Source organism: Anser anser, assembly GCF_964211835.1.
Source record: "Anser anser genome assembly, chromosome: 21".
Classification (NCBI taxonomy): domain Eukaryota; kingdom Metazoa; phylum Chordata; class Aves; order Anseriformes; family Anatidae; genus Anser; species Anser anser.
The window spans coordinates 8,133,675-8,160,503 of record NC_139742.1 but is presented as its reverse complement, the minus strand read 5'-3'; the positions used below and the strand labels follow the sequence as shown (position 1 = coordinate 8,160,503).

The 26,829-nt window shown below is 52.8% G+C and overlaps 2 protein-coding genes and 1 long non-coding RNA gene across 10 annotated transcripts in view; 2 read left to right on the top strand and 1 right to left on the bottom strand.

The window, feature by feature from the left end:
- The window catches only part of NTNG2 (netrin G2), a 46,415-nt gene that overhangs the window by 2,198 nt on the left and 17,388 nt on the right, over window positions 1–26,829 (bottom strand). The window contains exons 3-11 of one of the 3 annotated variants that reach the window (XM_083807181.1): window positions 23,595–24,238; window positions 12,596–12,768; window positions 10,872–10,898; window positions 8,796–8,942; window positions 5,935–6,003; window positions 3,944–4,018; window positions 2,735–2,809; window positions 2,145–2,210; window positions 1,618–1,692 (exon numbers count right to left, since the gene is read on the bottom strand). In XM_083807181.1, the coding sequence (XP_083663307.1) occupies window positions 1,618–1,692; window positions 2,145–2,210; window positions 2,735–2,809; window positions 3,944–4,018; window positions 5,935–6,003; window positions 8,796–8,942; window positions 10,872–10,898; window positions 12,596–12,768; window positions 23,595–24,238 (1,351 nt within the window). The remainder of the gene's footprint in view (window positions 1–1,617; window positions 1,693–2,144; window positions 2,211–2,734; window positions 2,810–3,943; window positions 4,019–5,934; window positions 6,004–8,795; window positions 8,943–10,871; window positions 10,899–12,595; window positions 12,769–23,594; window positions 24,239–26,829) is intronic. The other 2 variants (XM_083807182.1, XM_083807183.1) reach the window with 2 other exon arrangements.
- On the top strand, window positions 7–21,821 carry LOC310884825. 6 transcript variants are annotated; one of them, XR_014574416.1, is made up of 4 exons: window positions 7–560; window positions 8,666–8,819; window positions 12,933–15,360; window positions 15,996–21,821. It is a non-coding gene; the product is annotated as an uncharacterized lncRNA (long non-coding RNA). The 6 variants fall into 6 exon arrangements; XR_014574417.1 differs by lacking the exon at window positions 8,666–8,819 and adding an exon at window positions 8,518–8,613; XR_014574418.1 differs by lacking the exons at window positions 7–560; window positions 8,666–8,819 and adding an exon at window positions 12,677–12,797 and having other exon boundaries at window positions 12,900–15,360.
- Window positions 25,366–26,829, top strand: part of MED27 (mediator complex subunit 27) — a 141,076-nt gene continuing 139,612 nt past the window's right edge. Inside the window, exon 1 of the mRNA XM_083807187.1 lies at window positions 25,366–25,445. Within this exon, the coding sequence (XP_083663313.1) occupies window positions 25,381–25,445 (65 nt within the window). The 5' untranslated portion in view covers window positions 25,366–25,380. The remainder of the gene's footprint in view (window positions 25,446–26,829) is intronic.

Genomic DNA, 26,829 nt, shown 5'->3' with positions numbered 1-26,829 from the left:
CTGCGGGGAGGAGGAGAGAGCTGGGCCCAGGGCATCCCTCCCTCGCAGGCGAGGTGAGGAGCCGTAGGCTCTGGAGGAGCCTTCTGCTCCAGCAAAAGGCAAAGGTCACTGCCTACATGGGGCTGTGTGAGTGCATTGGGGGCCGTATTTTGCAGCTGCAGGGGGGTGTTGGGCTGGGGACCCTTGCTCAGAGTGGGGCCAGGGTGGTCTGTCCCTGCAGGGGTACGGACAGGCGGGAGCCGGCCCCAGGACACAGTTTCTTCAAGGAAATGCATAATCACAGCAGCAGCCAGTGGGCTGTGGAGTGGTGTCAGGTGTTAATTAAAGAGATGCCTCGTTAATGAGCAGAGCCCAGCTTGGTGCCTGGAAGAAGGGAGAGGTGCGGGGCTGGGGCTCTGATGGGGCTCCAGGAGCTGGAGCACTGTGCTGGGGCAGCCTGGCCTGGCTCGGTATGGCATGGTACGGCACGGCCTGGCCGTGGCAAGGAGCAGCTGGGCATGCAGAGCACTGGGAAGGCCCTGGACAAGGCTGCGCTGGAGCTGAAGCTGCTACGTGCTCAGGTAAACCCTGGCTGCCTCTCTGGCCTTTTCCTCCTGTGTCCCTTCTGCGTCGTCCTTGCCGTAGTACCTCCCCAATCAACGTCTGTTGTGAAGTATGGTGACTCTCAGCTGTGGCTGAGCGTGTTAGGGCTTAAAATGAGTGTGTGCAAGGAAGTGTGGCTTGTGTGGGGTTCTGCAAAGGGTGGTGGGCCAGTGCATGAGGGGGTGACCAGGGCTGCCTGGCACAGCACAGGGGCGCTATCAGTGAGCAGAGCATTGCTCCTGTTCCCAGAACGCAGGGCCGACCTCTCTCAGCTGCAGGCGTGTGCTGGAAAACAACCACCCAGGTTTAATTTCTAGCCAGAGGAATTTGATTACTTGCTTCTTGTGTTTGCTTTTTTATTACTCTGAATCGGGATGCCGAGCACCTTGCTGCGCTGGCAGTGTGAGGTTCAGGATGATGGATCTTTCTGGGAGTTTAAAAGGACAAAGCAGGAGGAGAGGAGGGACGCTAGCTGCCCTGTGGCACCGCCATCCTGCTCAGGAGGTGTCCCAGCCAGCTGGCAGGGGACATCGTGAGCAGTTGTCAGCCAGTGTCAGGCAGGTCTGAGCTTCCCCGGCCATTGGGAGGCAGAGGCAGGCTCAGAGCTGGGGTTTCTGTCCAGGCTCTTGCATTAAACATTCACGGATGGCAGAGGAATGGGAGGGTAGGAGGTGGGCTGGCATGCACAGAGGACTGGAGGAGGAGATTTGTGGCAATGAAATGAAGACAGAAAGATGGAGCAGGGCAGAGGTTTCCCCATGGTTCGCAGCTGCCTGAGGAGGAGCTGGGATGGTAGTAATCCTGACCCCCTGTGAAACAGCTACTGTTTGACAATATCCAACAAATTTCATCTCAAATACTTCTGGCTGCTGCAGTTCCCAAGCATCGTTCTGCCCTAGGGATGTACTCTTACGTACAGCTATCCCGTGACTCGTATAGGCAAACCCTCCTCGTCTTCTGTGTGCCTGTGGTTGCTGCACCACATCGCTCTTGCGAGGACTGGGAGCCCCGGAGCGCCGCGCTCCTTCCCCTTACCTTTATATGTTTCGATAGGAGCCACTGGGCCAGAGTCTGGTTTGAGCCGGATGAGTTTGGAGATGTTTGAGGATGCTTAAGAAAAATCAGAGACAGGCTTTTTCTCACCGCTTAGCACCACTTCGCGTCCTACACTACTGCGAGCATCTCTGGTACGAGAACAATGACGAGCCAAGCCAAGAACACCGCTCTGGCAGCACTGCAAGCTATTTCTGCACCAGACAGCTGGTAGCTGCTAAATTTCTCCTCTTCTTCTCCCCTCCTCGAAGTTTGATGCATGAGAAATTCCATGCACAGTGATATTGCAACGCTCGGAGCCGGGTGCCGGGCAGAGGAGCCCTCCACACGTCCCCCCTTACACAGCTACCAGCTGTGGCCTTGGTTTGATGGGGGCCAGGCCAACTGGCCCCCTAAAAGCTGCTAGGAGCACAGCTATGAGCTCAAACACTACAAGTGTAGGCATGGTTTGAGGAGGGGACCCACAGGGCCCATGCTGCTCCAGCCCGCTTGCCCACACCGGCACCTACCTGGCTTCTTCTTGTGCTTCTTGCCTGCAGTGTGCGCTGTGCGCCCTGCTTTGCTCTTCGGGGCCACTACATGAGACGATACAACAAATCTGAGTGCTGTGATGGGGGGAAAACCCCAGAGTCCACCGAGCTGGGCTGGGTGGTGGCTAATCCACCAGGAGAAGTGGCTGCCCCTGGCCGGGATGGTGCCTGTGGGAGCCCTTTGCTGCATGGTACGAGGCAGCAGGGAATTACGGCAGTGCAGGCGTTAAAGGTCATTGCTTCTGGACGCAAGTTTGGGGTTTTGGTGCTTGAGGATTTTGTGCTGTTGTCACTGTGAGGCTGCTGCGGGGTTGGGGCCTCCTCAGCTCTCTTTGGGTCCCCCCAGCTCCACGGCAGACTGTCCTGCCCATCCACATCTGCCAGCCCCAAAAACGTCTCCAGTAAGACCTCGGTGGGATGAGGAGAACGGAGCTGGGCCAGACCCTCTGAGGAGGAGAACGGATTGTACGATGCTGGGAGATGCTGAGGATGGGCGTGTTGTCCAGGCCGATGGGCACTGAGGGAGAAACCTGTCATGCTTCATTCTTGGGAAAGGGCCACGGCCTTACCTCGAATGTTCTTGGGAGACTCTGGTGGCTTCAGCTTAGGTCCGAGGGCTGCTGCATTTGTTGGGCCCTGAACAGCTTAAGGGGGTGTGAGGTAGAAAGAACAGCAGATTTAATACAGATCCTGCGCTCGCTCGCTTAAAAAGGTGACAAAGGGACCAGAAGTTCTAGGCAGGTTTCTAGGGCGGGTTGGGGAGCTCTGTGTGGTTGAAGATGCATTGAGGCAGGGATGAGAGACAAGTCTCCTGGAAATCAGAACCCTCTAGTATGAAGAGAGACGGAGAAACTACTCCTAAGGGGAGGGCATAGGAGCTGCTGGGAAGGTGAGTGTTGGCATGTGGTTCTTACATTACATGAGTGTGGAGAGATGCTAAATCTGCGGACCACTGTCAAGACTCAGAAGTCCCCCTTGCTCAGCACAGAGCGTCAGCGTTACCTGGCATGGATGCATGTGGGGCAGACCCATCTCTCATTACTATACGAAACATAATTTTGTCTCTCTCTGAGGTTAGAGAGGTCCAAAAGCACAGCAGTTCCAAAGAGCCTGAGTTTCAGCACTTTGTGCCCCCGAGCTGAGTATTTCCAGATGTCCTGGGCCCAGCTTCAGTTGTTCTGCACTGGAAGGGGTGCTACTGTCCTTGGGGGAGCTAGCTACAGGCACCTCAGCTGGAAAAAGGGGGCTGAGCACCAACAGGCGACTGCCAAAGCATGCCAGTGGGAACCCTGAGGAGGAGAAACTTCAGCCTCAACAGTCAGCACGAAGCCTCCCAAGGTTTCCACCGGGAGCTTCACAGCTCGCCTTTGGTAGACACGTGGGAGATGTGAAGCAAGGAAATCTGTAAGAAGGCATCTATGCTGTACAGGACACGAGCCTATCTGTTTACAAAGTTGTTCTGCTCTACAAACAGACTCTGGTCTCGGGAGACAACAGGATTTCCATGGTTCTCTCTGTTCACCCCAGCAGCAAGCTGAGAACAATCTTCTGTACCACTTATCGTCCTCATCTTTCATGTATGCGAATAAACCCCGAGGCTCAATCCAGCCTCACCGGATTACCAGCCGCGGGGAGGGCACAGACAAACCCTGAGCTTCTCCCAGGCAGGAGGAGGAGAGAGATGCATGGAAAGTAGAGATGTGGAGCTAGGAACTAAAGCATTTGCTGGGTGTTGGGCCACTTGCCAGCAGGACCCAGCTCAACCACGCGTCTCCTACCTTCTGATGCTGTGCCAGCCTTGGCCGGGGGAAAGCCCACTTGCAGCGGGGCAGCCGCTGACAAGCTGGTGTAGTCTTGTAGCAATCAAAGAGGAAAAGCTGTGTTAGGAGGTGTGTTGGAGGAGCTGGAAACCAGCGAGGAGCTTGGCTTCTCTCTGATGGAGAGCCAGAGCTCTGGGGGACAAAACTCGGCCCTGTGGCTGTCCCTACAAGCATGTGCCGTGGAGGTTTCCATGACTTGCCTGCTTGGTGCAAGTGTTACAGCCCCCTCTGAAAGCGTGGCTTTTGGTCTGTGTATTTGTACAAGGGCTCTCGGTGGCTGGTTTCCACCCCTCTCTGCTTTGAGGAGCTTTGTTTTAAACACCACACAGAGAGCGAGCACAGGTATTTTATGATAGAGGCACCAAGTCCCAGTTTCTAATTTAAACTTCTAGGCTCTCCTTCAGGCCCTGCTCTTGCCTTGGAAATACCACTTAAAGAATTTGCAAGCCACTGCAGAGGAATTAAAGCAGCAGGAAATTTATAGATCACTTTTTGTTTGATTTCTCTGCAAACCCTCACCCCCACTGGCTCCATACCCCTCCCCGTCTCCTCAATATTGGTAACAATCTTCAGGTTTGCTAGAAAACAAACCAAGGAATAAAATTTTAAAAGCCATATTATTAATTTCAAGCTCCAGTTGGGTAACATAAGGAGGAGGAGGAAAAAAAAATTCCTTGATCCTTGCCAAGTTTCAAAGGACAAACCCGAGTAGGAGAGAAATGTGATTTCCCAGCCTCGTCAAGGGGATAATAAACAATGCAGAATAAAAAAGAAAAAAATCTTTTTTTTTTTTAAAATGACGAGCTCTAAAAGAAGGTGATAGATGTTGTCCTTTTCAGCTGGAAAGTGGAAACCAATTGATATTAATATGGTGTTAAAGAGAATATGAAAAAAGCCCTGTGCAAATTGGCAAGGGTTTAATTAGAGTCACAATAAAAAACAGCCCTGGAGGCATTTTGCTTTTTAGTCATTCACATACACCTCCACTCGATCGCATTTACAGAGCCAGGAAAATTATTAATGCTCATTATCCTGAGAACCTTTCCCTTGTAGCTCTGTGACAGTAATGGACAGTTTTACATTTTGGGAGTGGGAGAGGCTTGTTCCAGCCCCAGACCCGTTTCATACAAATGGGAAGCACTGGGCATGTCTTATCCGTGGGGCTTTTATCAGCCCTGGTGAAAACACTAGGTCTTCGTGGGTTTCAGGTTAAGTAGAATAAATTGAACCAAGAAATCAGTTTTTATGGGAAAAAACTCTGGGCAAGTAATGTTTGGAAACAGCACAGGAGTAGTGGGGAAGGACCTTGGAAAAGCCCTTTTCTTTAATCCAGTGCCATGACTTTTCTGGGCTTGGTTTTGGTTTTCGCAGAGGTAAATTGGCACTGCTGGAATTGCCAGGTTACAAACTGCTGGGGGGGGGGGGGGGGGGGGGGAAGGAGGGGGAGGTAAATGGAAGCAGGAAAAAAGTTCCTTTTGCTTATATTGAACGTGGGGAAAATTGTAACAAACGGCAAGGCAGAATTTCACAGGCTTCAAGGAAGGTTTAGAAATAACAAATCTGCAGAAGGCAAATGAGAATAGCACTTAATTCATCCTCCTTAGGGTAACTGTGATTTCCCTTCGTTCTCCCCATTTTGGCAGCCTTGACTGCGTTCAGACCACAGGCCGTGTCCATAAACTCAATCCTTTCCCCCTCTCACCGCATGACAGGCGAACGGGCACAAAAGCGTCCTACGAATATGACCACAGCTCCACCTTGACCACAGAAAACACCACGAGCAGCCAAAGGAAGCAGATGTCTAGCAGATCCATGCAACCCAGAGATAACCCAAATCTAATCTACTCCTCTAAGTCTACATGCTACGCTGCTTTCTGCCTTGCTGCTACCCACTAGTGTGCGGAGGCATGAAGGAGAAGGGAAAAACACATCAGTCTGGCTTGAAATACCTGTTTTTTTCTGTCTCTCTTTGACGGGCACAGAGGCAGCGAGCTCAGAGGCTGGTCTGATGATGCTTGCTTACGGTGGGAAGCAGAAATTCAGAGGGCAAAAGACAGTGCGTATGTTAGAGTATGAAACAACACCGTGATGGGGCAGGGCCCTAGCAGGATTTTTTTTAATGCCCATCTGGCTGAGCTGACTCTAAAGGAAGGAGGGATTTGTTTAATACTTCTGAAATTCAGGAGGGAGGCGATGACAGAGTATCTCATTTGGGGATTCTTACCCGGCTCGGGGTTATTGCGCCTCCTGCAAACGGGCATCTCGCCAGGAGCTGGAAGGGTCACCTTTTTAATGAGGTGTTTTCCCTAAGGTCCCGGCAATTTCGATTCAGAGCCCCTTTGGGATCTCATGGTATTTAAAGAAGTACTTTACATTTTGCAGGACCGGGGGGGAGGAACGTCTTGGGACCCAAATGCCAGAGTAGAGGAGGGAGACCAGACTGCCTCTGTAACGGGGCAACGGCAGCTGCAAAACCCAAACCTGCATCTCCTTTTCTGCACAAAAATAGGAATCGGGCAAACTCTGCTCAACTCTTTTAAACTCAAAGCAGAGTAGAACTGGGCTGTACTTTGCTTCCCTACCCATGCTCAGAGGCAGATAACGCTGTCTGGCTATCGCCAAGCTGCTGGGGGACCCAGAGCATCATCTTATTTGGAGCAGACCCCAGGGGCTGCCCCATCCCAGATGCACCATTCTGGGGTGAGACCTGGCTGTGCAAAAACCCAGGCTGGGGACCTGGGTGGAGGCGAGCAGCTCAGCTCAGCCCTGCCCTTGTAAAGCCAGGGATGCCGTGGCTGTTCTGTGATTTTTATTATTATTATTATTTGTCCCTTAACGCTAGGTAATGAATGCATTGGCTCTGGCCAGGAAGCAGGAGAAGGACTAAATCCTGAAGTTCAGAATGTTTTCCAGGTTGCCCGGAGCAGCTGGGCAGACACCCCCTTCGCCCCCAACCCCACACAGGTGCCTCCCTGCACGCCCCAGATGTATGACACAAGCAAGACAGAGCGCTGCAAATCATACATGAGACAGACACTAAACACACCACCCACGTATACACAGCACTCACAAAAAAAACAGACCTAAAATGTTGCTATGGGTGAGCATGGATAAAAATCATGACCCCAAGTGCGTGGTGGAGATGCAGCTCCTCGTCACTGCCTGGGGACGTGGTGATGACGGGAGCGCTGAGCAGGGGTGGCAGACAACCTCCTCACACACGTCTATGTCGTGTACCTGGGTGAGGAGCACTTTTTAACAGATAAGAAGATAGTAATTCTTTTGCCCAGGGTCATTCCTGCTCCATGGAAGCTGGAGATAACCCCCGGCTTCCCAATTAACTACTCAAGCAGGGTACCTCCATGAATATAGCTGTATTTGCATAAACATGCGATCAAGTTTCCTCATCCCTTTGACTGGCTTCTGGCAGCTCCCCCAGACAGACTGTTACTAACATACTGTGGGTGTAAAACGTCCTCCCGGGAAATATCAGGCCCAGAAAGCATGGCAATGGGAGGAATGCGTGTCTAATTTCCCCATGAGAAGCTTAAAAAAATGTCCTGCTGTTAAGTTTTATCTGCTCATTTCCAAAAGAAAAGTGAAAACGATGTCTCCTTGTTCACAGGGGAGGGAAGGTGGAACCCTGGGAAAAAGCACAAAGGTTTTCCTCCACGGGGTGATTTCAGAAATTAGGAAAGGGTGTTGGAGGCGTGTGCGAGCTCCAGCCCCCAACACGCTCCCTTGCTTCTTGTGCAGCTGCCACTTGGGGAGCGTTAGCGTGCGGCTCGTCCCTGTGAGCACTGCCCTTGAAAAGGCAACAGCCTGCGCTCAGTCCTTGAGTCTGGTACAGGGACTCGGTGCAGGGTTTGGAGAGCCAGCAAGGACGGAGCCAGCTTGTCCCTTGACCTGATGGCCGGTCCCTGGGGTGGTTTAGCAAAGCCTCTGCCCTGCTCTCAGTCTGTGGCTTCCCCCTTGGGAAGTTTTCCTGGCTGAGAGAGTGCAAGGGTGGGCAGAGCCCAACCCAGCCTTCCCCACTGTGCTCTGGGAGCGGCACCCAGCAAAGATACTGGGGCAGCTGTCCTGCCTGCTGTGGTATCCTGTGCGGAGCTTCGGGGACCGAGCAGGATGAGTTACAGCTCTGCTTGTCTCTCCCTGCAGTGGGACAGTGAAGTCCTCATCGCTTTCCTCCCTTGCCTTGTGGTGGGAGCTGTAAGTGAGCATCTCTTGCAGCCGTGCCAGCCCTGTACAGGTCAATATTGCCAGGTGGCTCTAGAAGGGAGATTTGAAAACCTTTTCTTTAAAAAATAAAATAAAAAAAAAAATAAAAAAAAATAAAAAGACTTGAGAGAAAAAAAGGGAAGAGTGTTGCTTCCCCCGCATCCAGTCCTGGCTTCACTTCTTGCTGCCCTGATGGTAACAGAGCAACAGTAAACTGAGATTGGTTGGTGAGGAGGGATGTTAACCTGTTGCATGGTTGTCTCATGGACTGGGGCTTTGAGGTGGACCTGAAATGGCTGGCTTTGTGGTTTTAGGAACAACAACGCTTGCTCCTAGCTCATGATGCAAATGTCAAAGTGCCCTTGGACTGAAAAGGGGATAAAGCAAACTGGGACTGCCCAGAGGCTGAGGTATGTGAACCTTTTCAGGGTGATTTTTATCCATGTCCCCATATTGGTCTAGCGTGCAGATAACCAGGCCCACCGACACAGCAGCCCCACACGGTCCCCAGTGTCACCAGAGGAGCTGGCGGGGGAAGAAGCCAAAAAGATGAGCCCAGTGGTGGAGGCAAAGCAGGGAGCGTGGCACCCACCTGGTTGGGTGGTGCTGGTGGCAGGTAGGGGGGTGCTGGTGGTGGTGGTGGTGCTGGTGGTAGTGGTGCTGGTGGGGGTGGTGGTGGTGGTGGTGGTTTTTGCGGTGGTCGTTTTTGCGGTGGTAACCCGCTGCGGTCGCTCAAACGCTGGCAAGCAAAGAGAAGAGGTGGGAGGCACTTACTGATGGGGCGTGGAAGGTTTCTTTGCCAGCCTGTGAGGCTGCTGCTGCTCAGGCTGAACTGGTGACCGATTTCTCAGCGTGGTTACAACTGGGGCACCGGGAGGTTTCTGAGGATTAAGGCGATGGCGGCTTGATGACGCTGGATGCAGCAAGCGCTGCGTGCGTGTATGCAGGGGCTGGAGGCTGTGGCTGCATCAGCTTACTCTGTTGGTGCAGATATTGGCTTAAATACTTACAGCTCTGTCATAAACTAATTGCCAATTAAGCTCGAAAAGGGGAAAAGAAAGCACGCCTTGCAGAGGTGGGGAGGGAAGGGAAGAGCAGGGCCCGCAGGCCGCCCTGCCTGAAGGTGGGCTCGCGCTCGCTGACGTCTCCGTGCCAGATGGCAGAGCTGGGCCTACCCCAGCGTGGCGAGCAGCACAACTCCCTCCTGACCCCCTAAAGGCACTGAGCTACTCAGCGCCGGCGATATCAACCCGTGCTGTCGCCGTTTGTTCATTTCCACTGGCGTCCTTCGTTCCACACGGCAAATTAATTGCTGGCTTAACTTTGCAAGTCGCCGCGGCGCTGAGCAGGAGCGCTCCTGGGTGCGGTGCCTGTCGCACCGTGCTTGCCGTAACAGCCGTGACTAAAATACCATGTGGAGCACAAATTCCTGCTTAACTTACACCTGCTGCCCCTGTGTCCTTGTTTGTCCCACTGCTTCATGCAGATTATTGTGCTTAATTTCATAATAGCCCTGAGCTAGTTTAAATACTTAATTTAGGTCACTTCTAGTCTCCTGTGCAAGCTAAATAATCTCTCCTTAACTGGCCTTGGTTACAAATCCCTCCTGTCTGCTTTCTGCACATTGCTCTAAGCACACCCCCAGCTTCATCCTGGCAGAAAATTTTGATGGGAAACATTTTCCAGTGAAACAAATGCAGAGCTGAGAATGCCAAGCTGTGTAAAAGGGAGAAAGAATTGCCAAAATGTTTTTGACCAGAAAAGCAAAGAATATTTTGGACTGTTACAGCATTTTTTTAAAATCCTAAATTCCTTAAGGGAGACTCCTAGTTCTTATTTGAATTTTTAAAATGTAATTACTCAAAATCTAAATATGGTTCATTTACCCAGAAAAACTGTCCTCCAGTTTTCAATGAGGTGCATTTTTCTTAATTGCATTTGAGTTTATCTGAAAGTATTCCTCCTCCAATTCTTTCTACTTGCCTGCAAACTGAAGAACTCGGTATTCATTCAGCTCTACAATTTGTTTCTTCTGGAGGCCTAATTCTGAGCCACAAAACTCAAACCCAAGCTTCCTTGCCCAAAATTCAAGGCTCTCTGATAACAAACTACCTCCAGCTTCGTTAAATAAGGAGTCCTATTATTCCATCAGTCTTTCAAGAGAAATCCCTCCTGAGCTCCCCACTCTTTGCTGCAGACACTTCATAGACGTATGTTCATATACATACACGTGTCGTGTACATACAGACATACACATACTGTATATATATTTTTACAGATAGCCCAAGGTGACCCAGCCTGGGTGCTATGTCAAATAATTCAAACCCAGCTCCTTCTCAGAGCAGAAGTCTGCAATACTGGGGGGAAAAGTTCACAGCGAGCACTGGTGTTTTTGAAGAGTCTTTTTTTATTTCCTTTCCGGCTGCCATTCTAACGAACCTCATGGGGGGAAACCATGCCAGAGGAAGAAGCAAAATGAGGCTACTGAAGTCAAAGAAAGAAAATATAAGACTCTTTGACAGGATGGAAAATAAGGCACAATTAGGGAAGACTTATTGCCTGGAAAATGGTAATGGACAGAAAATAACCATTTTTTTTCCTAGTAACATCCACAAGGACCATGCACCGAGGTGTTAAATGCCAGCATTTCAGTTATGTTTTTACTTACTGCCAAAGGCTGAGCCTGCAGCTGCACCTGGAAAAAACAAGAAGTGTGGTCACTGGAAGCAGGATGCTGTTGTCTCTGATACCAACAGAAGATCAAACGGATAATACAACGTGGGACTAAACAGCAATTAATTAGCAGGGGTCTTGCTCATAGTTACATCAGTTTGCTGCAACATCTTACAAAGCTGCTTTTCTCAGACCACAGAGACAACCAGACAGAGCCATCTGGGGTCTTGGTATCTCAAGCCTTTTGCCTGGGGAAGAAAAAACAGCTTGGTCCTGGCTGATAGGTTTTTCTGTTAGCCATTTCCTTGACCTACCACTGAGGCCCAGCAAAGGACAAAGAACGCTGAGGTTCCCTGTGCTAAGTACAGACCGTAGGGTCTGAACCAGCCTGTTGCAGCCGGGCAGGTCTCAGCGAGTGAGGAGGTTTGAACGCCCTTCTTGTTGCAGCTCTCAATCAGCAGGAGACTGCAAAGCCACTGGTTTCAAGCCTGCCATTCAAGGCACGGAAAGCTTCAGCTTGGCAGGAGTATATAGCAGAGGGCCAGTGGTGGAAGAGGTAGGACCACCAAGAGGAGAGGACTACGGAGAACGGTGTCTCTTGCAGAGGAAGAGGATGTCAACGGGGGAGGAGGAAGCGACAGAGAGAGAGTTGGGGGAAAGATAGAAGACTGACAGATGGGAAGAGAGATGAATGGGAGAAAAAAGAGCAGAGGAGAAAAAGAAATAGGAAGAGACACGAGGAACGGAGGGGAGGGAAAGGGAGAGAACAGCATGTCTGTGCCTGTCAACACCAGAAACTCTCCCAGGCTCCTTTGAAATGATGCAGCCGCTTGGTGGTAGCTGACAAGCTCGTTCCCTTTCAAAGAACCTGCTTGTCTACCATCCCTGGCACACACAAAACATTCCTGTCACGGCCTTCGAAGCCTGAATTTCAGCTTTGATCATCTTAAAGCACATAAATCTTTCAAAAAATTTGGGGGGAGGGAGGGAAAAGATTCTCTTTGGTAATGCTCAAAGCTGCTGCTTGAAAGGCTGAAGGGGCTACTGTGGCTCTGTGACATTTAAACAAGTCTGCTGATGTGGACCGGACAGAAACCCAGGAGAAACTGGCTCATCTGTGATGTTTCCTGCCCCAATTCCCCTGCTCGAACGATGGTGGGTATATATCCTTTATCTCATCTGCGCGCCTTTGCTTCTGTCACTGCGTTGCTACAGCAGGCAATTGGATGAGACTGGAGCTGCGCAGAGGGACTGCAGCTCTCGGCGCCTGCCTGAAACGCCGATGTACACAGAGTGGGATCCAGAAATCAACCAGGATATCCACCGTGCTGCGCTCCTGCAGCTGAGCAGCACCATCACTGAGCTCATGGGCTATGTGAAAGCCAATGCTCTACGGTGGCCAAATAATATTTTCTCCAAGGGACAATAATTAGCATTGCTACAAAGCCACAGACCTACATTTTGGCCCATACTTGTACAGACATAGACAATGTCATCACTCATCTGCCGCTAGCCAAGAAACCACCTTAGTATCCACCCAGTTCGTCTCTTATTTCTCTGTGCACCAGGACGCAGATATTCGTTTCCCTTCTGAAACACCCTGCAGAGCTACACACTGATTTGAGGAAGAGAAGAAGATGACAGCTTGCTCCCATCCATTGGCGTTGTGCAGCCCAAGGTGGCAGCACGGCCAGGGCTGGCTCCCCGCGGGTTACTTACATGCGTTGGGGGACCCGTTGGGGAGAGGCAGGTAGGATCCTGCTCGCCAAGACCTGGAGCGAAAGTTCTTCTTGCACTTGCCGCAGTCCTGCCCCGTGGTGTTGTGCTCACACTCGCACTGAAGGCTGCCCTCTTTGAAGGTGCACAGGTTAGCGTGGAGGTTGCATTTACACCTGGAAGAAGATGGGAGAGGAAGCGTCAGGTATTGCTGCGCCTTGTCCTTGCCCCAGTGTAGTGCAAACGGTGTATATGAAAATGTAGCGGTGAAGCTGGACTTGTTACCCCTCTCCTGTTCCTTCTGCAGGGTTTTTTCTACTGAACTCTGCTGTTTTCCCAGGGCATCCAGTGCTGGGGTTACGATGCCCAAGGTGGATCTGCAGCCTCTATTCCAAGAGGAGAGGTACTTTGCTCCCACCATCCAGCTGCGGTAGCAGAGACCATTTAATGGTAAGTCAGAGTCCCATCTGAGACCCCAGTAAAGCGTTGCACATATTTCAGTCTGTTACAGAAATCTGGCTGCTCTGCTCTGATGCAGGCTTTTATTGGAGGCAGAGGGGACAGCTTTGGGCTTTCAGATGGAAGAGCACAGATAACTCTGGTGCGACTCAGCCCCCTGACCCCTGCTCGGTGTGCTAAATCCAAGAGCATTTTCTCCTGTGGGGTGAAGCTACACAACACAAACCCTTTCTGCTACATTCAGTGCAACCCCAGCCCGCTATGCCCGAATTAATCCAGAGAAAAAGCTGCCATCAGAACCTGCCTTTTAGTCACTGCCTCATCGGAGAAGGCAACAACAAAAAAACACTGTTCAGCAATTCGCAAGCATTAAGAAACTTTTAATGAGCTGTAGGGCAGTATGCAGGGAATAATTATCTCCACACACAGTAATTCCTGTTGCTCTAACTCGGGAGGTGACTTGTGCAGAGCACAGAGGCTGAGCCCGTAATTCACACGTGGCTCTATCGACTCCTAGGACTTAGTTCAGGCCATCAGACAGAGACTATGGGGACCAAACCTTCTCATTTCATTCCAGACAGTGGATCCCTAGCACAGCGTGATGGTTTTTCACTGCTTTGTGCGTGGTGTAATAATTTACACCCTTACAAGCAGAACCATTACAAAATGGTAACGCTGTACCTAACGTGAATGGGCAGAGGGGTCTGACCAGGCAGTGTGCTGCTTTGCGGGGCTAATTGCACAAGAGACTCAGAGCTGAGGGAAATGAAACAGAGAAGATGAAGGAGACATGGCCTGTTTCTTGTGCTCTATCTGTTCGGGGATAAACAAAGTGGATTAGGCTGGGAGCTGCAAGCGGGGTCCCTTCGAGCTGCCAGCGCTGCGCATGCGCTTGGTGCCTCTCCCCCTCCGCTTGGAGCCCCCATGGAGGCTCCCAGCCGCCGTCCTGATGTGGCGAGCACGCCTTTGCCGTGCTCCCGTTCACGCATGGCTGGACACGCTGACCTCGCTTAGGATTTTTTCTTTCCTCCCTCCCCGGCCTTAATTCTAGCAAACCGCAGTTGGAGCTAAGCGTAAGCTGGATGAGCAGCTCCCATCGTACAGCCCTGCCCATCTCTGACCAAGCACGGGAGGGAGCTTTGCAGTCTCTAAAAAGGAAGAGGGAAATGAATTGGGTCTGTGGAGCAGAGGCTGTGACACGCTCAGCACGCTCCATTGGTGTCTGTATGCTACCAGAGCTGGAGGTGCCGTGTCACGGCCAAAAGCACTCGCAGCCTCTCAGCACTCCTGCTCTGTGCGCAGGCTGTGGACCTGAGCAGCCAGGTGAAGGAAGCAGCTTTGGCCATCACTCACACCCAAGGGATGCTGTACTTCAGCCGCTTCGTGTCCCCTCTGCCTCCCGTGAGGACGGATTTCAGCCGAGCTGTCCCAGCCCTTTGGCAGAGGCGATGCCCAGCCCTCGGCTGCTGCGGAGCCTGGCTCTGAATTATTCAGAGTCCAGCGAACACAGCCTCCTTCTCTCGCTTCAAAATTAGCAAACAGGAGGGGAGGGAGGGGAGCAGGCAAGGGAACAGGTTAAAGCAGGTCAGAGCCTCACCACAACCACATTGGGCTCTGAGTCAGAGCAACAGCTTTGGGGAGCCTCAGCTGAGCTCCTCCTGCCCCTGAAAAGGTGCCTGCCTGCTCCTGTGCCAGCAAGCACAGCTTTTCCAGAGAGAAGCCTCGCTCCCTAATTGGTGTAAACAAGGAAAATTAAATAAAGAGAAAGCAGAGGCAGCCTCTTGTCCTTCTTGCCTGGGTCACCTATTTCTCACTGCTCAGCCTGTTGCCACTGTGCAAAAGTTTCGTTATCCAAAGGATCAATTTTACCAGGGAATTGCTTTCTGGTTTCGACCTCTGAGGATCATCAATCTAAGCAGAGAACTATAACCCCAGCGAGCTGACCCCACAACACAGCACTTTTCAGACCAATCAATCAGGCTGCATTATTTAATAGCCAACAGCTGGCCCACATTGCCAATCCCATCTTGCTCAAAGGTTTCTGCATCCGGGCCTCCCTGCTGCTTGTGCTCAGCGTTAACCCCCCTTGTTCAGGCTCCTCTGCCTCCTCCTCTGGGCCTGCAGCCCAAGGACGTGTGCCTGCTGACGGTCTGTGCTCAGCAGCATTCCCCAGCCAAGATCCAGCTGGTGAAGATGGGAGAAAATGATATTAGCCCAGTCCCCTGGGTGGGAGCTGCTTGTCCTGCTTGCCTCTGCTCATCTTCCTCAGGCATCCAGCCATCTCAGGAAAAGAGAGGATGAAGGGAAAGGTTAGGAGCTGCTTAGCAATGAGGCTTAAAGAGCAGCAGTGGGGCAGACACCTGCGCTGTGTGCTGCAGAAGGCGGTGGTGGCCTTTTCAGTCCCAGACTGCTCTGGCTCTGCTCTCCTGGCAGCAAGGTGCTGAGTGCGGGGTGCTCGGGCTGAGGCAGGGGGCTCAGAAGAGCTGCTAGCTTTTGTCCTCTCCGGCTCTGGTTCAAGAGTAGCAGTGGTGGCACCGGTTCTTGGTGCCCACGTGTGGTGCAGATGTCGTGGGTGACAGTCTGGAGGAGAGCAAATCCAGCAGGAGCCACGGCACCCACGGGCACCCTCAGTGGCCTGGGGACACCCAAGTCCCGCGCTGGGCTGTTGGTCGGTGCACACACAACTGCCTTTTGCATTGAACACCTGGCTCACTCCGTGCCTCAGCAGAAGTTGCCAGAGCAAAGCTTGGCCCAACACGTTGCACACCGGGGTATTTATGAGTTTATCCTCAGTGCAGGTCGTTCAGCTGCTGCCTTCCCCTCAAAGTGGTGCAGTGTGGTCGGAGGCTGCCAATGCCTCCACCAGGGAACAAGAAGGAGCTTGAAGAGCCAAGGAAAGTTTACAGGAAAGTATCCTTTTTTTTTTTCCTATTTTTTTTAACAGTCGTAAAGAACAGTTCACCGTCCCTGCATTTCTCCAAGTCAGCATCCTGGAGGTCACAGCAGCAAGCGGTTGGAGGCGTTCTGGTGCCAAGCCCGTGTGCAAGGGAAGGATGCGGCCCCGTGCAGACTCTGAGAGGTGGCACAGCCTGCGGGTGAGTGCCGCAAACCCACAGGAGCCGCTCTGGGAGCGGGACAGCAGCCACCACCCTGAGCTTTCACTAACAATGACTTTTGAAATAATTTTTAAAGACTTCTCAGCCCTTCACTTTTCTTCCAAGGGTCCTTACGTGTTTTACAACCTCTTTTTTTTTGTCCATAACTGCATTTTGCAGAGCAGGAAATGTAGGCAGAAAAAGACAAAGAACATCTCTCTGTTTGTCTTCTTCCTGAACTTCTTGCTAAAGAGACACCTTTTTGGGCAGCCACTACAGAGGGCCACCACCTCCCTTGCCAAGTCTCCCTCCAGTCCAGCTCATGCCATGATCTCCACCCCGTGCTCAAAGGGAGGATGCTGCTGCAGGGCCAGGTGGCCCAGGGACACTGCAGGGATCCCTCTTGCTGGCTCCCAGGCCACTGGGCTCCTGCTCTCCCCCCCCACCGATGCTCTGGGCTGGCAGTGGTGCCCCCCTGCTTGCTTTCTGCTTACCCCAGCTGGCGTTGGGGGGAGGCAGCTCGCGGGGAAAGCTGCTAATGACTGCCATCCAAAGGAAGGATTATGATAGCTTTCCCCTGAATTGTTTGCTCTCACTGTAATTGATGAGACTTTAATGAGTCTCACGGGAAGATGTGTTTGAAGGGAGCTCTTTCCCCTCCATCCCCGAGGAAAACGGTGTTTCAACTGATCTCAGCTCTCGGGGAGACATGAATAACTCTTCCCCCCCTCTCTATTGTTATCCCCAGCCATTGCTTGCAGCGTGCTCTGGCAGCTGGCTGGCCACGACTCACCCACTTTTACCTGCTCCTTTGCAACCGTCTTGGCAGCTCAGCAAAAGCATGGAGCCAATCTTTTGGGCAAAGCATAACGGGTGCTGAGCTTGGATTGCTTCTGGCCCATCTGTGTGTGCAGAAGTAAGTGAAAATAGCTTCTAAAGGCCGGACCATGTACAAAGCACTGTCCCTTTGGGGAGGGTGGTCACAGGACTCGTCTTGCTGGGGATCGTTCAGGCAGAGGATGGGCCAGAGCAGGGCTGAAAGGGCCCTGCCAAGCGCAGAACGGGGCAAACACAGCTCATTCATCCCAGGATCGGAGCTGGGAGTGTAACTGAGCTGTGGTTCAGAGCCTGAATGGGACGGATGAGCCATCTTAATGCACTGTTCCTTTCAGTGCAAGCCAGGGAGGGAGGCTTCTGGGTTTTGCTGCTTTTTGCAGAGCCAAAAAAATGAGAAAAAAAACTCCTTGGGTTAGGTCAGAGGGACATGTTGTGAGTGGTTTGTTTTCCTTGTGGGTTTTTGCTTTTGGTTGTGTGGTGGGGACTGATGAGTCCTCCCAGCAGGGAGGAACCCTGCTCGCTGCCCTTCGAAATGATTTGAGGTTTGGGTTACAAAGAGGAGACAATTTAAAAGATGCCAAAGTGGAGAGCATGCTAGCTGGCTGTTCCCATTCGAGAGGCTATTTATTTTAAATAAGTTGACACTCACCAGCTGTCAAGATCCTGCTGACTGGTGGAACGTTATTTACATTCAAAGCTGTCTTAAAAAGCAAACACGAACCCAAGCTTCCCCATCAGGGGGTCGGGCGACAGAAGGGAGGAAGGGTGAAGAGGACATCACACGGATACATGAACATAAATATTTGCAGAGTAATGTGTATAAATGCTCTTGGTCTTTCTCCTGGAATGCAATAATGCCTGCAATTGAGTTCATTGGCCAAATTGAATTTGGGCTCCTGTAGAAGTCTCTTTATATTAAGTGCTTTAACATACATCACCTTCTCAGTCTATCGATGAAATTCTATTATCTGCTCAGGGCCGGACGCAACTCGGCAACAAAATCGGGGGGGAAATAAAAATCTTCACAAAACTAAGCCAGGAGCTGGTAATAGGACCTTGGGCATCTGTCTCCGGCTATTGACAAAGTGTCACAAGTATCTGGGTGAGGGGGGAGCTCTCTGGGTTTCTCCCTAACCGCCTCCCTTCCCCTCCATCTTGCTGCAGTGGAGGTAAAACTCTTCACAAGACTCAAGGAAAGCCAAGCAAACAGTTGCTATGCATTAACTTAATTTAACTATATGACCAAGAGCAAGGTTTTGCTTGAACTGAAGCTAATTCCAGCCTGGGTGAGTGCCAGGGAAATTCATCCTTCCAGCTCTCGGGGGCTGCCCAGCGTGGAGGCGAGGACGGGCTGAGGACCGCGTTGCCGTTGGCGCAGACTTGGCCGTCCTTGACACGAGGATGCCATTACCTCCCGGGACCCGACGCCTGGCTGCCAGGAGCTGTGGGGACAGGCATGGGCTGTCCTTGTCCTGGTTTTCATGGTCTTCCCGAAGCTGCTGAGCACGGACAGAGGCTGGCTGGGAGCTGCAGACGTGCTGGGCCGGTTCTCGGGGATGTTTGGGTGGGCCTGTGGATTGTTTCGGGGCCACACTCCTGCAAATGGGGCTGGGCATGATCAGCTCTGGAAAATCCATGCTCTCACAGATCATTGAGCTGAGGTTGCTGTGTGTCCCCTTTCTGCAATGCAGCAGTCATGCAGCCACCAGGTCCCACCCCGTCCTCACGGAAAAGTGTTCAACTTGGGCTTCTGTTGTTATGTAAAATGTAAGTGTCCCTGCAAAAGATTGCCCAACACATTTGCGTTATCCTTCCTTTTAGAGAGTCTTGTCAGACAAGTCGAGATTGCAAACCTCTATGGCTAGATGCTCTCCAACAAATTCATCAAGGTTGATGAGACCGAGGAACTTCCAAGCAGGGCAGAGCAGCCTGGGGACAGGCTCCCTCAGCTCAAGCTGAGCTGTGACTGCAGGGGGAAGCAGGCTGATTCAACTGCACTGGCTCGGATGACAGAAGCACAAGGCAGCCCCTGGGCTGAGCAGGAACTGTTCATCTTTAACAGCAAAACAGCATCGAGCATCACCGCATCTCCACAGAGCTGCTGAGAAGGCAGAAAAGAGTACGGTGTGTGGGCACCACTGACAGCTAACCAGCTCGATTTATTGGCGGAGGTGCTTTGGGGGATAGCTGTGATCCTCCAGGGCTGGAGTGCCTGATCCCAGCCGTTGATGCCAGGATAAAGGGCTGGGAGAATTCGTTCTGCTCCACCAGCACAAGCTCACTGCTCCCACTCATGCGGAGAGCGAAGCCTCCCGGAGCACATCTGCAAGCACAGCATCGGGACTGCTTGAGGGGAAAAGCAGGGGAGACCAGAGGGCCTTTCCCTTCAGCTCATTTGTGAGAGCAAAAAAGATGCCGATGAAACCCTAAGAAAAGCAGTTGGTGAAGGGAGTGAAACTTGAAACCTCATCTTGTTGGTGCCTCTGACCTGAGCACATCCTAGAGGTGAGGCACTGCTGCATGGGTCTGCCTGGTGGTGAGTATCGCTCCCTCCTCCTGCCTTTCTCGGGGGATGCTCATCACTGGCAGGACAGATGGACAGAGCATGCATCGGAGCAGAGGAAGGCGAAGGAGAAAAATCTTAATAATCAGCCTAAAATTGATTCACTTCTGCTCAATCTGATTTCTCCTAACTGGATCCATGTGTCCTGGCCATGGCACATTAACTTCAATTATGGCTTATTAATGTCTCTGTGATGGAGCGTGCCCCGCTGAGCACTGCGGTGACTGACGTTATGAAGGGGAGAAAATTACTCCAAAGAGACGTGGCGTGTAATGGAAACAGAACCGGCGGCTTTCATCACACCGTCCGCCAGGCCTGGCAGCCAGGAAAAGCTCATTCACCTGCTCTCGAGAAGATGACCGAGCTCATTGCTGCACCAAGCAGAAAACTGAGCAGTGAACTGAGATCTGCGGGGAAAAGGCTCTCTGCTTCCCCTCCCCACCACGCCTGGCACACGCACAAGCACACAGGCCAAGGGCTTGCTTGTGTCTATTCCTGTCCTGACTCCTCTGTATCTCCAGTTACTCTGCAGATCAATAGGGACAGGATGTAAGGGAAAAAAAAGTTAGATACCAAGAAGAAGAAAGACAGTAAAAATAAACTCATCCCTGGGCAAAGAAAAGGACCTGGCCGAGGTTGCAGGAGATGCGGATGGAGCGGGTAGAGGAGGCCCTGAAGCACCAGCCCACTGCACCAGCACCCAGCTGTGACCCTCAGGATCCACCAGACCCTCCGGAGATCCTGCCAAGCTCGAGCCCCCTCTGATCCAGCCTACAGGAGGGGGGAAGGCAGCAAAGTCCTTCCCCTTCTCCCCACATCCTTTACTCCTTCTCACTCTGCTTTTCTGCCAAGCCCTGGGAGGTTGTGGTGAGGCGTTTCCCTTGGTGAAAAGCAGAGGCACGAAGGAGGGGGTCCCAGGCAGGCCCAGGGGATCAGAGAAACCCCACTGGACCCTCCAGCTGGGGCTGTAGCATGAGAATCCCCCCCCGGGCTCACGGTCTGCTCTGAGAGCAATGAATTTTGCTCTTCCCTTGACTGTGAACTTCAGCTGGAAATGAGCTGCCACGAGTCCCTCATCGCCGTGCAGGCACTGACAGCTGTCTGCCCAAATCCTGCTGCCGTGCAGGGGCACAAGTGATGCCACATTGCTCCTCCAATGCCATGGGCCACGACCGTGCCCTGCTCCTCCGCTGCCATGTACTGCAGCCGGGCACTGCTCCTCTGCTGGCCCTGGGCTGCTTGCAGCTCCTGGTCCCTGGCTCCTCTGCTCTCCAGCTGGGATTTTCGTGCTGCTTTTTGTCTTTGAGCCTTTATTTCTTCGTAATCATCTTCCCTCGCATTTTCTGTGACCCCTGTGGTGAATCCCTAATAACACACCCCATTTTATCTGCACACTCTCTTCCCGCTGCTCATATGTGGTCTGCTCTCGTGTGCTGCAAGAGCCATCGCACGTCCCCAGCCCTCCCCGCTCTGCCTCAGCCCCTCCTTGAGCAGCTCACATTGATTTCTCCTCTCTTCCTCTCTCTAACCCACCCCTTGTTGAGCCACACAGAAGATTTAATTTGGTTTTAGTCCCTGCACTGTAACTGGCTTTGCTTACAGCTCGAATTAGATTGCTTTCCTGCAAAAAAACTCTGCTTGCTGGGACTGGAATAATCACAGGAGCAGAGTGAATTCACACAAAGCTTCTCCACCTCACACACCACTTATCCACAGCTCCTCAGTCGCTTGCCCCTCGGTGCTGGGGGAGTCAGCCCAGGACAGACATCGACTCCTTCCCCGTCCGCCTCTCCGGGAGGAGCGATCACCTCTCCTGGGAGCCTGCAGCAAGCCGGGAGAGCCAGAGCGGGGGCAAGCTGGGTCTTGCTATAGCTCAGCGCTTGGAGTTTGGGCCAGAAGCAGCCGATTTCAGAGTTTTCTTTGTCCCCAGCCAAGGAAAGCCCTCTCCTCCCAGAGGCCCTGCTGCATTGGCAGTGGAGGTGAGCAGGAGCCGCTGCTCTGCAGCAGCCGTGGGCAGCTGGCCACGCGGGCGGCGTGCCAGCGCCGGAGGGAGGCCTCCAAAAAGCAGCCGGCAAACCCGAACCCCTCTCGGTCTGGCCCCAGAAAAAATGCAGCATTGCAGCTCCCACCGGACGCTTGCGGTCTGAGCGTCATTGCCAATGCTGTCCCAGGGCTGTGGAGTCTCTGATGTCTCGTAGGGGTTGTGCCGCCCCCTCCCCGGCTTTCCTCCCCTGCTCTATTTGCCTCTTTTCACAAAATCTGTGGGGAAAACAAATTTCTGTGGAGAAAACAAATTTCACAAAATTTGTTTTCTCTCTCAAAGCAATCTCTGCCGCTATTATATGGTATTAAATTTGGCCAGTGAGTTCAGAAGATGGTGGGGTTTGGGGGCGGGGGGGAAGGAAGACAACTGACAGCCAGCAAGATGCTGAGTTACGAAGGATCTCACCAGCACAGCCAGGAACTAAAAATGCTGAAGGGGCACATCCTGCCCAAGGCACATAGATAACATAAAGGGCTCTGCAGAGACAGACATCCATGGGTCACCAGCACCAGCAGCTGCTACACCATATACTAACAGCTCTATTCTACTGTGTACCTTAAAGCATCAAGCATCCCAGAGCTGCTGTGGGTACGGCAATGAGGCCTTGGTTACCTGCACAGCACGCATGAGTTTTATCCATGCTTGGAAGCCAAAGGTCATTGCACAAGGGCATCAAATATTTAATCAATTACCACTTTATGAACTGGAAACTCTGCATCCCTGTTACAACCCTGAAGTCTAACCAGTCCTGATGAACTGGCACAGCACCTCCACCCCTCCCTGCCGACAGCCCCCATCAGCCGGTGCTTTGGCTGTGAACTGGCTACTGCAGCCTTGCCACTGCTGTCACCAGCACCAAGGAGCTGCAGTATTCAGGGGAGAGGGAAGGCAAAGCACCGGCCTTTTATCCCTCCTTTACCTGCTTTCCCTTCCTTTCACTCTCTGCTCTGCTATTTTGCCCCACCCTGAGCTGCTCCAAGGAATGGATAGTTAGCACACAGAGGAATACAGGCTGGGAGAGGTGGCTGCTCGTCCCTGCCTGCGACTGCTCTGCAAAAGTGGCCGAATCCGCTCCCAGCACCCTGCTGCCCTTCCCACCACCCTCTGCCGAAAGAAAGGGCTCTTCCATCCCACTGCTGCCGCTTCCTTTCCCTTGGAGCGCAGTCAAAGCTGGCCTCAGTGGCACCTGCAAAACAGTTTTGCTTGCAAGTCTCAGAAGCAAACAGTTTGGAAACGATACAAACGGGTCCTCTGTCGCTGTGGTGATCCTTGTTAGCAGGGGTGGGTGATGGGGAGATTTTTCCCCTCTCGCCTCTAAGTCTCACGCAAGCTGAATCCACAAGCTGGATGGGAAATTAGCCATCTCGGCATTTTTCCACCTTACTTTGCTTTTTCGGCTGATGTCATAACGTAACATATGGCATTGTACAGAGAAACAAAAAACAAAAACCAGGAGAAACAAACCCCCTCCTGCCTTCCCCTGCCCCAGATCTGTCTCTGGGTCTAGCCTCACCCCAAACCTCTCTGGTCTGAGACAGGGCTGCTCTGGGGTACAGGGCTGAGCCGGGATGACCCACGCTGCTTGTACCACCCGTGGGATGGCGTGTAATGGGGAGAGCCTCATTCCTCACCCGCAGATCCACTATACCACCCCTGAAATATTTGGCAGAGGTTGCCCATGTTTGCACAGCTGGGGACAGGGTGAACGGGGGACAGGAATCTGGGAGGGAACTGAGACCTGACTGTCCATCCCTACACCACACTGGTAAGGACACAGCCCTTCTTGGACACCCCCATGGTAGCCTTTGAGATGCCTGAGCCATTCCCTGCAAGGTCACATCTGTTTTATTACCAGTGTTGCCTGGTTTGGAAGAGAAGGTCTTAGAGGAAGAAACACCGATAATCTCATCAGTTGACACTGACACTGATGGCTCAGTTTTCTAGCAGTAACCCTCTTCTCATCCCTCCGAGAAGAGCTACCTAAAGAAACACAGTGGCCGTTACCTGCCGGTGACTTCAATGTTGGAGACGGCGTAGAAGTACTTGTACAGGTTCTCCCTCTGCACGTAGGTGCCCCCCAGGGCTGGCCTCAGCAGCCTCATCCTCAGGTCAGTCACGGTGAAGAAGTCCTTGAGCCCTTTGGCGCTCTCCAGCCGGGTGTACAAGTTGTCCATGTTCTTGAGGTCGGGGCCAGCAAAGATGGCAAAGCGATCCCTCACCTCGAACCGGACAGTCTTCTCCTTTTTGGATCCCACCCAGCGGGAATACTCCTCCGTGCAGAGGACCCTGTTGGCACTGGTGGTGGAGAGGTCCCGGACCCTCCGTGCTGGCATGCTGAAGGCCTCCATGCAGTCATCTGCGTAATACTGGTACGGGTGCCAAGTCCTCCCGTTGTCCAGCGACTTCTCCAGCATCATGATGGTGGGCCGGCCGTACTCAAAGGTTATCACGATGTCGTCCGTCAGCTCGATGCTCTTGTTCCAGGACAGCGTGATGTTGGCCAGCAGTGGCTCCGGGTACCGGCGCCACGTCACGCTCTGCCAGTACGTGGCCAGCCCTTCGTCCTCGCTGTCGAACATGAGCTTGGGCGGGTGGGCCAGGTCGGGGTTGGAGGCATCGCACTCGTCGCTGCACAGGTACGGGTTCTCCTGGAACAACAACAACGGTCACGAGAGAAGAAAGCAATGCCTGGGCACTGTGGGCCACGCGGGGGTGACTGAGCTCGCAGCCAGACCCTGCTTGCCCCCGTTCCTTCTTTTTTTGCTGCTTTTGTCAAAATGTTAACTGCTCGGCTGAGCTGGAGTGTGCCGGGGGCCTGGCTCTGCATGATGCTGTTTCTGAGAATGAATTTAAGACAGAAATATGTAGCTTTGCCTTTGCCATTAGAATAGCTGAGTTGTTTCCTCTGAAAGGCCCTTTGGGAAAGGGCCCTTCAATTTGGCACAGGGGCAATTTTCATAGAAAGCATTTTCCCTGAGACTGTCTCTGAGAAACTTCACTTCAGCTTGGCCGAGTTACAAGCCCGTGGAAAGCCACATTCACGCCTGCTTGCTCAGAAAGAGGGAACGTCTCAATCCCCAGACACAGCCTCCATGCCTCTGCCGGCTCCTGACACTGACCAGGCCGGTGAGACACCATTCCCCAGGCTCTCTGAGCGGGGCCCAGCACTGCTGGAGGGGGAAAGCCCCATTTCCCTGTGCCCTGAGCTGGGACGGGACTGGGATGTAAGGCAGAGAACAGAAGTTTGTTCTTGTGGTGTCTCTGCTGAACCCCCCAGGCTGCCCCAGGACAGTATGCTGGCCTTAGGGACAAGTGGTGCAGGCACGCTCTGGGCTGCACCCAGTCAGCCTGACGCGATAACCATTTCTGGTGATTTTTCAGCTCAATAACAGGGTTGTCTGTGCTGATGGGTGCATTGCTCGTGTGTGTGTTAAAACTCTTCATTACAAGCTGGGGTTTGTCCTGCCCTGCAGCCCCTGTCTGCAGGGTGGAGTGGTGTGGGTCAGGCCTGCCTCGGGGATGATGCAGGGATGTGTTATAGCAGGTATATTTTTCAGATTCTGACCCCTGAAAAGCCCTGCATGGCTTCACACTGCAAATCTTTGTTGCATACAAAGCATCTTTGCCTCATACTGTCACTCCCAGAACCCAACCCCAGAGGATGGGGAGGGAGAGGGCCTGGTACGGCACCAGGCTCAGCTGTGGCCGGGCCCCTCACCACAGAGGCAGAGCCACCTGGCACCGAGGAGGTGATAAGAGGAGATGATAAAGCAGCTGGAGCTGCTCAGGGATGATGCTTGGAGGTGAGCAGCCTGCAGGGGTGCAAGGTCTGGCTGTCCTGAGCACAGCAGTAAGGTAAGACCGAGAGTTGTTTTATGGTTTTGTTTCTGAATGCTTTGTGGGTGGTCTGGAACGAAGAGTGCTGCATGCAGGAGCTGTGCTGATGATGGTACCAGAGGTTTAAACCCTGTGAGGTGCAGGGACCGTGGCAGGCTGGCTGTGTCCTGGGGCTGGGACATCCCTGGTGCTGTGAGCAGGGGAAGCCTGGGGAGAGGCTGCTTATGTGTCTGTAGCGCTGATCCTGTGCCAGGGGCTTGCTCTGACCTGCAAAGCTGGTGGAAGTGCTTGTGGTCTGATTTATGGTGCCCTACGAAGACCCTGGGCAAGGCAGAGGAGGGGAGACCCGGCTTCCACAAATGGGTACTTGTGGGTGCAATGTGGGGACTGGTGCTGTGCCTTGAACACGGATGCTGATGTATAATGTGAAGTACTTTGGAAAATCTGGGGTTTGCCATCTCCAGCTGGGCTACCAAACCCACCAGGAACTGCCTAGGGCTGTCTCCACTCTGCATCTGTAAAATGGGCTTGTGGCCTCCCCATGTCTCAGAGGCGTGCTGGGTACAAGCGAGCGGAGGCCACAGCGCCGAGAAGCCTAGAAAAGCTCCTGAGGGCATAAATAATTCTGTCTTCTGAGCAGCGTTTGGGTAGCGTGCTGTAAGTAAGGCAGCTCCACGAGCAAAAACAGCGAGCAGCTGATTTGTACGTGAGCACCAGGCTGCTCTGCGAGGGATGAAGCAGTGGCTGGGGGGGCGGGTGGGGGCTCCTGTAAATAAAGCGTGCCTTGCTGCATGCGTGTGCTAAGCTGCCAGGGAAAGCAGCAGAAACCAGGGGGTGAAAAGCAACAAAACTTGTACTGTTTCCAACATGAGCTCAACCTCCTGACACAACCCCAACTGCAGTGACGTGTGGCTTTTGCCATCTCCTGTGTGTGCGGGGAGAGGAAGGGGCTGTGGCCGGAGCTGCTGAGCCCTGGTGCGGTGCATGCACATCCCCCTGAGCAGGGAAGGCACTGGATGGATGCTTCGGTGGGTGTTCGGTTATTTTTCACCTGCAGCTGTACCAAGTGAATGAGGGGCATGGATGATGTGCTCAGACCTGCATGGGTGGGTCAGGTCGCGGGGTGAGGGCACCTGCCTGGTGCTCCCTTCCCAAAGGAAGATGTCCTGAGCAAGGGCAGATGCCAGCTGGGGTGCTGGGGGGCCTCTCCTGCTGCAGCATGCCGCACTGGAGCGGAGATTTAAAAAAAAAAAAAAATAAGGTATTGACATATTTAATATGCTCTCCTGACTCGTCACGTTCAGAGGAATTGTTTACCTCTGCTAATGAGACACAGCTTCCTGCTGGGGGATGTAGCTGCCTCTTAGCACAGCTTTACAGTGGCTGCTGATGGAAGAGGATG